The sequence below is a fragment of the Bidens hawaiensis genome, unplaced genomic scaffold, assembly GCF_021521415.1.
Source record: "Bidens hawaiensis isolate Kalapana, Puna unplaced genomic scaffold, B.hawaiensis_p1.1 tig00056915_1, whole genome shotgun sequence".
NCBI lineage: Eukaryota > Viridiplantae > Streptophyta > Magnoliopsida > Asterales > Asteraceae > Bidens > Bidens hawaiensis.
Window position 1 is genome coordinate 78,359 of NW_027500260.1, and position 12,015 is coordinate 90,373.

A 12,015-nucleotide genomic window follows, 5' to 3' on the forward strand; every position below is an offset into this window, starting at 1 on the left:
TTAAATATAAATTTATTTGATTTTTTCATAATATCCTATAGACAAGATTAGTTTGCTTTTTCCCATGTCAAAAAGATGGGAAGGTTAAAATACAAAGAGAGATAAAAATAAGAAGTCCACATTAAAAACTCTTCAAAAAAAAATTTTAAAAAAATAATTAAAAAATCATATCTCAAAATATAAATAAAAAATAAAAAAAAAACAAAAATGTTTCCCTCGTCATTCTAGTTCCAGGAAAAAAAAAACAAAACAAAACCCGAAAAGACACAATGCAGAGACCAAAGATACAATGACAAAAATGAACAAAAGACACAATTATAACTAAAAAAAGACACAATAAATCACAAAATATAACATAATGTCGAACAAAATATAACACAATGTTGACTAATATAACACAATATCAATAAAAAAAGACATAATGTCAAGATAAAATGATATTTTTCCCTCAGCATTGTGTTTTTTTAAGAAAGAGAAAGACGGTGAGAACATTTTTGTGTTTTTATTTTTTTTTTGTTTTTTATTAAATTTTGAGTTGTGATTATTTATTTATTTATTTTTATTTTTTTGAAGAGTTTTTTGTGTTGCTATAAATCTTTCTCATTTTTGTCTTCCTTTGTAGAATAACTTTACCCGCCTTGACCCACCACGGGAAAGGTTAAAATGCAAATGAAGATAAAAATGAGAAGGATGCTAATGATTTGTAGCCACACAAAAAACTCCTCAAAAAAATTAAAAAAATCATAACTCAACATATAAATAAAAAATTTTTAAAAAACAAAAATGTTTCCCTCGTTATTCTCGTTCAAAACAAAACAAAACCCGAAAAGACACAATGTAGAGACCAAAGACACAATGACGAAAATGAACAAAAGACACAATTATAACTAAAAAAAGGCAATAAATCACAAAATATAATACAATGCCGAACAAAATATAACACAATATTAACTAATATAACACAATATCAAGAAAAAAAGACACAATGTCAAGACATAATGATATTTTTTTCTCAGCATTGTGGTTTTTTTTAAGAACGAGAAACACGGTGGAAACATTTTTGTGTTTTTACTTTTTTATTAAATTTGGGTTGTGATTTTTAATTTTATTTTTTAGTTTTTTTAAGGGATTTTTTTGTGTGCCTATAAATCATTCTTATTTTTGTCTTCCTTTATAGAATAACCTGACCATAATAGCCACAACAAATCTTTCACAACATAAAATTGGCATTACCAAAAATCCACTTATTGCTGTTGATGTTCATGCTTACATACTTTTTTCCCACCTCTTTACGTATGTATGTATGAGTGAGATAAAATCACTTAGGTACTGTTTGTTTTTTCAGAGATAAAATGTCTGCAGTCTACGGACTACATCTGCAGATATCTGTAGTAGACGAAGTGGACTAAACCTCTGCAATCTGCAAGAAGAAGACTGTTTGTTTTTTAACGTCTGCACACAGCTAAAACTTTCAATATAAGCTCTATACCAAAAACACAAATTATCCAACAACAATTAAAAATATATAAATCCAAAATTTATACCTCTAAACTAGCAAATTATAAAACTTACATCAACAATTTTCCACGTGAATATTTTTCCTCCAAAAGTTTCTTCAATTGTTTTCGAAAGTAGATAGTTCATACATAATGAATGAAACGAGCCAAAACTTGAGCTTAAAACAATTCACAAGCCGATGACATAAACCTAAACTTTCTACAAACCTTTTTCAACTAAAAACTTTCTATAGACTTTTTATAATCCTTAACTTTCTACAAACTTTTTTCAACTAAAAACTAATAATACTTGAACAATTATGTAAAATAATAATTGAAAAAAAACTAATAAATTAACAACTCAATTGAACAAATCAATTATCAAAAATTCAATTAACAAAAACTTAATAACTTAATTGATATATGATAGAAATAATGAGTTTAGAAGAGGTTGGGAGACTATGGTCCAAGTCTACACCAAGAAGAGGGCGCACAGACGTTTTTAATGAAACGTCTTCGAAAAAACAAACAGTATGCAGAGGGCAATATCTGCACGTGGTCTGCGCGCTGCAAACAAAAGAGGCTAGGAAGATCTTTTGTAAAAAAACAAACACTACCTTATATAGAGTAGGGGTGAGCAGAAAATCGAATGAACTGAATCAAAACCGAATTAACCGAAAAAACCGCACCGTAAAAACTAAACCGAAGCATTAAACGACGGTTAATTTTTTTTAAAAAAAATCGAAACTTTGGTTTCGATTCGGTTATCCATTTTTAAAAAAACAAAAATAACCGAAACGAACCGATTGATGATGATAAAGATTATCAAGATCATGAAGAATGGACTAAACTTTTAAGATAAATAAATAAGATGATAAATGAAGATCGGGACTAAACTTTTAATGTTTTTTAATTTTTAAACTCTATTTAACAACTTTGTATTCGTATAGTTCCACATAAGACATGCTTATTTTTGTTTTTTGAATTCAATATATATGTGGACTGTGATACTCTAACACGTTCTTATACAAACTTAAAATATGCATTTTCATTTTTAATTTTTTTTTTTTGCAATGTCAACACATAACTGAAAAATAACCAAACCGAAACCGAAATTAACCGAAAAATCGAAAACCGAAAAACAGGAAAACCGAAAACCGAACGGTTTGCATATTCAAATAACCGATTACTTCGGTTTCGGTTTGGGTTTCGCCTAATAACCGAACCGAACCGTGCTCAGCCGTAATATAGAGACTTTTGATTTTGTGTCGTTTCACGACGTTCATTTTTATTAATTACTTTAGACTCGTATATTTAACTACTAAAGATTTAGAAATTGGAAATTCTTCACAATGGTAACCTTAGTTATTTTCGTCTTAAATTTTGAAATTTACGCAGCAGTCACAAAATAATTTTCTATTTGCATAAATTCTTGAGCATGCGCCCTACTTGCGGTGCGCGCATATAATGTATACATGTGTGAACCCTCGGATGGGCAAAAGTGAAATTGCACTAGTTTTGACGTTATTTTACTAATCTCGTGAAAATAACGCTAAAAGTGGCGGAAGGTTAATCATGCATCATATGGTGGCGTTGATAACCGAAAGAGAAGGATACATGAACCAATCGGTCGGTGTGCCGATGGTTTAGTATTAAGGCTGTCTACACCTTACCCTCCTCAGACCCTACCATAACTTTACTATTGGTGGGATATAGTGAGTACGATGATGATGATAAATTCTTTAACATGTGTTACATTTATAATTATCATTTCATGGTGACAATTCCTTTTAGTTTAGAAAGTTATTCACAATATAAAATAACACTCTTAATTAAATATTGTTATCGAGTAACTTAGGAAAAAAAAATCTTAGTAACGAAGCTACCCTATTAATGAAGTTAAGGAAGCAATTAACCGTGACAAAAATTACATCAATCTAAAATGCAAAAGTAAAGAAAACACCACTAAAAGAAATATGTGTTGGAAAATTTAGAGGGGAAAGTTGTTTTACACTAGGCATGTAAATGAACCGAACGTTCGGTGAACTATTCGTGAACCGTTTGGCGAGAAATTCGGTTATGTTCGTTTATTTAATAAACAAACGAACATGAACACATGTTCTGTTCGTTCATTTATGTTCATGAACGTTCGTTTATGTTCGTTTATGTCTGTTTATTTATGATCGTTTATGTATTAATATAAAATAATTAGATATTATTTGGATAGGTCATCTACTTAAAGGTTTTATACTTGTTAATTTGTGTTCGTTCAAGTGTTTTCATTTAAGTTCGTTTATATATGTGTTCATTTACATTTGTTCATACATGCTCGCTTATCTTTGTTCAGTTATGTTCGTTTAGATTTAAACAAACGAACACAAATGTCCATTTTTAAATAAACGAACATGAACATAAATATTTGTTCGACTAAGCATCCGTGCTCTATTAAAGTTAAATGAACGAACACGAACATGCCATTGTTCGTGTTCATTCGATTCGTTCACATGATGAATACATCGCTCCCAATCTTTAAGCTCTGCCGATTTTATTTTTGTTCGTGAACCGTTCGTGAACACATTAATTTCCTTAATGAACGAACACGAACATAAAATCTCGTTTGGTAAGTGTTTGTGAACCGTTCATGAACACATTATTTTCTTAACGAACAAACATGAACAAGGCCTTGTTCGTGTTCGTTCGGTTCGTTTACAGCCCTATTTTACACAAAACATAGACAAACAATTGGGTGACTTTTATTTATGTAAGAGTTAATGGCCATTTTCGTCCCTGTGGTTTGCTACTTTCGCCACTTCAGTTCAAAGTTTGAAATTTTGTCAATTTAATCCTTATAGTTTTAAACATTAGCCAATTACGCCCCCCATCTAACGGCATCCAACTATGCCGTTAGTTTAAGGGGTATTTTTGTCTTTTACCTGTTTATTTTTAGTTAATGGTCATTTTCGTCCCTGTGGTTTGATATTTTTGCTACTTCAGTCCAAAGTTTGAAATTTTGTTAATAATTTTATGTTTAATTTAGTTCAGTCTTTTTTTTCTATAACCCCTAAGAGCATAATCCAAGCCCAAAACTATCGAGCATCGACCACAACAGATCGACATTTACTTTGTTGACACCAATAATCATCCAACCCTCGTATTTAGCTTCTAGGCATTTCCTAAACTCTCTCCCATGGTGGAATTCATTGGTAAAATGGTTAGAGTAATTCCCTAAAATTGAATTATACCGAAAAAACTAAAATCGTTTCTAATAGTTAGGGTTTAGAGATTACCATATGTAGAAAACATCTGGGTCGACCAAGATGTGGGATATTCGACCTCCTGATTTTGATTTCGACCAATAAATTCCACCATGGGGGAGAGTTTAGGAAATGCCTAGAAACTAAATACGGGGGGGGGGGTAAGATTATTGTTGTCGACATAGTAAATGTAGAGTTTTGGTCGATGCACGATGGTTTTGGGCTTGGATTATGCTCTTAGGGGTTATAGACAAAAAAAAAAACATTAAACAAAAAAAAAACTGAATTAAATTAAACATTAAATTGATTGTAACAACCACAAAATTTTGGTTCAAATTTGACAAGTTTGTAAAGATAAATGACCAAAAATATTTATGGGATAAGTAATAGGAAAAGTAAGATAAAGAAAAGAAGAATTTTTATGTCAATGAAATAAGTAAGGAAACTTCATCCCACATGGAAAGTGGGAAAGAAATGGAAGCACTTTATAAGGAATGAGTTTTCCATGATAATATTTTTGTATGGTTAACCACTCTCGCTAGTCCTAGCGGAGGGTGCGAAGCACCCGAAGCGCACGCGCACGGACACGGACTTGGGCGATGGGCGTAATGTGGCGTTTTGATGGCGCACTTTGCACTTCGGCCGCGAGCCGCATAAGGGCCGCTTTAGTATTTTTGAACCGTGGAAGATAGACCAAGACGTGACAAGTTAACAAAGTCCAAGCTGAATAAAATTTTGGTTTTCTAGACCCATCGCGCTACGCGACGGGTAAAACATACTGATCATCGCGCTACGCGATGGTGTTTCCCAGGAATTTAGAAAAAGGGGCGCCGCGCTACGCGATAGTCCAGAAGGAAGGGGGTATCGCGCTACGCGATGACCCGGTTAACTAACCGGATCAACCACGTGTCAACAAGTGGCAAGATCTTGTGAATTGGGGCGTCGCGCTACGCGATGGCCTATGGAGAGGCCCATCGCGCTACGCGACGGTAGGCAAAACTTTGCCTATAAAAGGGGGTTACGGGTTTGATGCATTTTCATCCCAAATTCATACTCACTTTCACACACATAACCTTGGGAGGCGTGCCCGACCATTGTGAGGTTCTGAGGCTCTGATTTTCTCGTAATTCGTGCAAGAACTGGAGTTTTAACGATCCGTAGATGTGTTAAGCGAGCTGGAAGCGAGGTCCCGATGATTTAAGTTTCAATAAGTGATAAGGGAGTAGAAGTGCTGCCCGTGCAAAACTTAGGCAATTAAAATACCCGCATGAGGTAGGGGTTCTGCTTAAGTTATTATTTTATTATAATGACTTAGACTATAGTCGGGAGTATAGCCCGAACGTTGATTACTAATAAGCATAACATACCTTTTCATATGTAAAGGTCATAGTAAAGTATTGTTTCTTAGTGATTAAGAAACGTAAGGAATAAAATAATATTTCTTTGTGATCAAGAAATCTATGCAAAGGTTATAATTAGATTAAACTTTCTTCTTGAAGAAGAAACCCAATATGGATGTTTCTTTCTGAAGAAGAAACATAGTATATGATTAATGAATAGACAAATGGACTAAAGATCCAAATGTTTTATAGAAAGAAATGGATTGTCAAGGTTAAGCTATACAAAACAGACTATGGGTCTGAAGCTAGATTGTTGATCTAGATATTTATACAAAGGTTGTTCTCGTACTATAGGTCCGAGATAGAAAGAATGCATAAATCAGAAAGATACACTGATCAAGAATAAAGGTGAATACGTCCAGCCTTTTTATATGTTTTATGACGTGAATACGTCTATGTACTGTTTTAAAGATTTACTATGGAGGGTTATCCATAGATAAAGAGTCAGAAAAGATTTGTATGAGGATTGGTACGAATCCTCTATGTTTATGAAATGTTTACTCTTATAAACTATGGACTGTTATCCATATGTAAAGAGTTATGAAAGTATTTGCTACAAGGTAGAACTAAACACTCAGGGTAAAATACATGTGTCTGGATCCTTACATATCTATAGTGGGCACACTACAGACATGACCAAGAGGCAAGTGACTGTCTCTAGGGCGAGTGAAGTCCAATTATGTGGTCAATGGGTATTTTTAGTTCCGATGAGATGGGATTAAGACCCACTGAGTCGTTGAACACTATTGGTGTTGTATTATAACGAAGATGATTTGTATATGATTATGTATGATGAATTATGAAAACCTTTTTGTTGAGTCAGCGTTATTCACCAACACATAGCTGATGTATTTTCCCCACATTTCAGGGAAATAGTAAAGGTTAGAACAGACAAGTAAGACAGATAAGAAGATTGAGGACATAGTTATTAGAGGTGATCTGATGGCTCAGATATTTTATTAAAAATACTGTGAAGAATCATATTTTAAAATGACAGGTATTTTAAAACGGATATTAAATTCCCGAGATTTCAATATATTGATATTTTATTCAAAAGACTTCCGCTAAAAGAACATAACTCTGATATATTTACAAAACAGGTACCAACTATTGGTCATACGCCTAGGCCCTAGGGCGGGGTGTGACATTGATAAAATTTCAAACTTTAGACTAAAGTAGAAAGTATTAAATCACAGGGACGAAAATGACCATTAACTAAAAATAAACAAACAAAAGACAAAAATACCCCTTAAACTAACGGCATAGTTGGATGCCGTTAGACGGGGGGGGGGGGGTGTGCAACTGACTAATGTTTAAGCTATAAGGTCTAAATTGACAAAATTTCAAACTTTGGACTGAAATGACGAAATTAACAAACCACGGAGACGAAAATGGCCATTAACTCTTTATATAATTATTAAAATAGCGAGCTTGTAATCTCATTACGTTAGTTGGCAAATGCTTGTTGGGTTAAATGTATGGTAATGAGGATATACTAGCACACATGTGACAAGAATTAAGCAAAAACCTTTTGTGAGGTCTCGGTTCAATTTCAACATTAGAGAACACTAGAGGTGGGCAAATAAACGGTCAACCGAATTGACCCGAAAATTGAACCGAAACCGAACCGGTTTGAAGCCGATTATGTAGAAACCGGTTTGGAACCGATTGAAACCGTAGGTTCGGAACCGGTTAACCGAACTGAAACCGGGCTAAACCGGTCAAAACCCGAACCGAAACTGATCAAAACCCGAACCGAAACCTATTAACACCCGAAACCGAAACTGATCATACCATAGTAAGAAACCGGTTTCAACCCGAACTGAAACCGATCATAAACCGGTTTTGACTTTTGTTGACCAAACCGAACCGGTTTTAACCCAAACCGTTTTAAGTTTTAAGCCAGTTTGTGCACCTCTAGAGAACACTACTAGTCGTCCGAACTCACGTATGGCAGGTTTTATATGACCATCCCCAATGCAAAGCACTTGAAGATGCACTTGGCCTAGGTGGCTTTAACAACAATAAATGATGCAGTGGAGCAACTTAACATTTGGAGGAGTGCACGTCCGGACGTGCGGTTGTTTTTGCAAGATTGTGGGTCTAGTTAAGTTTAAAGAGTTGGGTTTTTTCTTTGTAGTTTATTTTAAATACAAATTGTACATGCATAGTACTGTAACAAGTAAATCACATCTAATTGTTTATTTAAATCAGAATAAATAACATTATACTACTTTAGTTTGTATATCTTTTTACATTTAAATCATTGTATTATTTAATTTTTATAATTCTCGATTTGCAAGTTTTATTGTTGTAAGACTGTAAGTATACTATATTTGTTTTCTTAATAGGCAAAAATAATTCTATATATAGAATTTCATTATTAAAAATAAATTTAAAAATTGGTGATAATGTGGAAATGTAAGTATTAGCAAAAATGTTTGTGGGGTTGAAGCGAAAATAAGAGTTTATAGTGCATTTGTGAAAATATGATGTGGCAACTGACGGACTTGTTTATAAATGCATTTAGCGTCTATGGTCTAAGGGCGGTAAGTTGTTCGGAGCCTCTCAACAAGAAGTTGCATTAAAGGTGTTAAAAAGACATAACAAATGTATTATATAAAAAACACAAAATACAATTTTCGTAGAACAAAATAGAAGGTAACCTTGATAGAAATTAATTAAAAAAATTACCCATGACTAGACGATGAATGAGAAACCCGAGGGGCGAGGCATCTTTCTAGGGCCACTCACCAACCCATCCATCCTAATTATTACATTTTCATTTTCCAGATATTATATTTGTTCAATTACTATCTTACCCCTCATCCTCTTCTAGTTCTTTCTTACTTTACCTTTTCCACCGTTCTCAATCTCATTCCAGTACCAGAAAAGCATGTCTAAAGCTACCACCCTGTGCACATTAGCCCTTCTCCTTCGTTCAACGCTATCCTACGCCGTTGCTCGTTCACCACCGGCCTTCAGTAACATCACTCCAGTTAATACTCATCACTTGGTACGCTAAATTACTTCTGATAAATATTTTATAAACTAATAATTGTTTGTAACTGTTTATTTAGTAATTGTTTTTTGGGTAAATTAACATTTGAATTAGGATGAAGAGATTGCAAAAAGAGGTTATGGGGAATTAAAGTGTGAAGGAGATGGAGAAGAAGAGTGCCTGATGAGAAGAACACTTGCCTCGCATCTTGATTATATTTATACACAAAATAAGCAGCCGTGAATTGTAACATGTTTTAGATATATGTTAAATATTATTTATTTTATTTTGTTTGATATGGCGATATGATTGTGTTAGAATCTCTCCACCAGCAAATGAGGTCTGCCGACTGCCGCAACCGTTGGTAATCATGGTTTACGATGTATCACTGGCTAATTTAAAAACGACATCGGTTTGGTACTTTGGTTTATGTTTAACTTTATCATATCTGATTTTGTTTAAACTTTTAATTTTTTGGATTATTAGTCCGAATTTGGCAAATGTATTCTATTTCAAATGTTTACATGGTGTGTCATATTTTCATACATCATTTAAGCATTAAGCACACTTATTTTAAATTCTACATTCACTTATATTTCCTTCTTTTTTTTATATGTATGATAAGCTCACATGCATTCAATCAAGGGTAAGTAAAGCTTAAATTTTAGTGAGTTTTACCATTTGATCTTTCAACAACATTTGTTTCTTAATTTTGAAGTGAACTTTTTTTATTATCTTACAAAAGTGAGGTAATTATAATATGCAACCGTTAAAGAAAATTAAAAATGTAAAGTGGTTTATTTTATTTTTAAATTTTGAGTAACCAAGATTTAAGTTTGAATCTAAGTTGATAATTTTTTTTTCCTTTTTAATGTAGTGTAGTGGTAGGAAGCATGAGTTTCTCAAATTAGACCAAGTTTAAACCTCACTTATAAAACTTTGAGGGAAGACATGGGTGACTTAATGAAGGAAGACTGAGATCTTTGTGATCTCCAGTTCGATCCTTAGGGCTCCCGAGTTTTACCACGAGAGGGACTTCGAGTGGGTGGGTTTTCTCCGGAACTAGAGATAACTTGGAGGCGCTTAAGTGCTGGTAATATCAGCTTGAGCATGGCTAACCGGGGTGCTGGTGCTTTTTCTGTGCAGAATGTGGATCTTAATACTCCTTTTAGAGAAGTTATTCAATCTGCTGATTTTTCTACCTTAGTTCTGCCTAGCTTATCCACAGAGGCTCAATCTATTTTGTAAGATATCTCTCTAGATTCTGACATCCCAGATAGACTAGTTTGGCATCATTCCCCTTCAGGTCTTTTCTCCTCTGCTTCCTATTGGCATTCTCCGTATGGCTGGGTTGCCATTGGATCACCTCGTACGGAGTATCTAGGCATTATATGTTTGTTGGCCGTTAAAAAAAAATGATTGCTTACTTTTTTTTTTTAAACCGAGTTTGTTCGTAATTAATTTGTTAAATGTAATTGTGCTCTCTTATTTTTACACAAAGTAGTAACTACAAATTATTTTCCCAATTACAAATTGTTGAAATAATTTAGCTTGGCACATTCTCATTCATGCTGCACCCTCTTATGTCTCGAGACTCGAATATAACTAACAATAAATTCTATCAGGCAAGTTAATGAGGGAGACACATTCTTGTCTAGTTCAAGCCTCAGGTCACCAACTACTTGCTACCGCCAACTTCATCTAGCGGACAAAGGCCCAAAAACGACTTCTTTGTGAAGCAAAGCCAGTTGTAGTATGTAACGGCATGTTTGTTTTTTCTCACGACTCTCATAATATTGGTCATGATGTATTTCTTTTCTCTCATTACAAACTTACACTTATTTATTTATTTTGTTATTGAACATCCTATGATATATTTTTCATATTGTGACTAGTCTTTTCAAACTTTGGCAAGTCAAGTAATCTATCTATAACATGTCTTTTCAAACTAAATACCTTCTTCAGTGATCAATTTGCATACACCTTCAAACTAAAATCTCAAGATCAAAACATAAAAGAACGGGTTAATCTTGAAAGAACATATTGTAAAAAGATGATAATTTCCTTGAAAATGAGGCCTTGTAGTGACCCGTTTGATATTGTAACAAGGGAGACGTTTTATACCCTTTTAGAGAGACATTTGTACATCGATGATCTCAATTGTTTAGAGAGACCTTTAGTGAAGAAGAACGTAGTAGAAATCCATCGTAGCCATTATACACCATTGTTTATTTGGTGATATTTTTCACAATTTTTTATTCATTATTAAGGCTATGTGTAGTGGAGGGGCTACAAAATTGGGGGGGGGGGGGGGGTTGACACATGGTCAAATAGGCGATATGTAGCCCAAGGGGCGATATTGTAGCCCATAAATCGCCCCAACCCCAATACTTGCTCTCCACGTCACCAAGTCCATCAAACAAGCTGGCGACAAATATATGTCACCCCCCCCCCCCCCACACTTATCGCTGAGGGGGGGGGGTGGGGGGGTGTACATGCCACATATCGCCCCAAAATTGGGGTATTTGTCTTCCCACGACACACTGTATAATAGACATCAATATAAATTGTATATTATTATTAGATTGATTGTGCTTGATCTTTAGCTTTATACATAGAGTATATACGTTTACATATAAATGAGAATGTAAGTTTTGACAGACATTATTTCCAATATGGTATCATTAGCCTAACTCTAAAACAACCGCCTCCTCCACGTTGGCTCCCAAAAATCTTTGATCCTCGCCTTCCCTGCTGCCTCTTCTCAATTCGATCCCTCCTCTCTTTGATCTCATCGTCATGGATAACAAACTTCACCCTTCTCTCACCGTCACCAATATCAAAAACTTCATCCTAATCACCCT

General features: G+C 34.2%; 1 protein-coding gene across 1 annotated transcript; it reads left to right on the forward strand.

Annotated features, from left to right (window-relative positions):
* Positions 1-9,046: 9,046 nt before the first annotated feature.
* On the forward strand, positions 9,047-9,394 carry LOC143601658 (phytosulfokines 5-like). The gene is made up of 2 exons (XM_077079012.1): positions 9,047-9,148; positions 9,266-9,394. The coding sequence occupies exons 1-2, from the start codon at positions 9,047-9,049 to the stop codon at positions 9,392-9,394; spliced, it is 231 nt and encodes a 76-aa protein (XP_076935127.1).
* Positions 9,395-12,015: the final 2,621 nt, after the last annotated feature.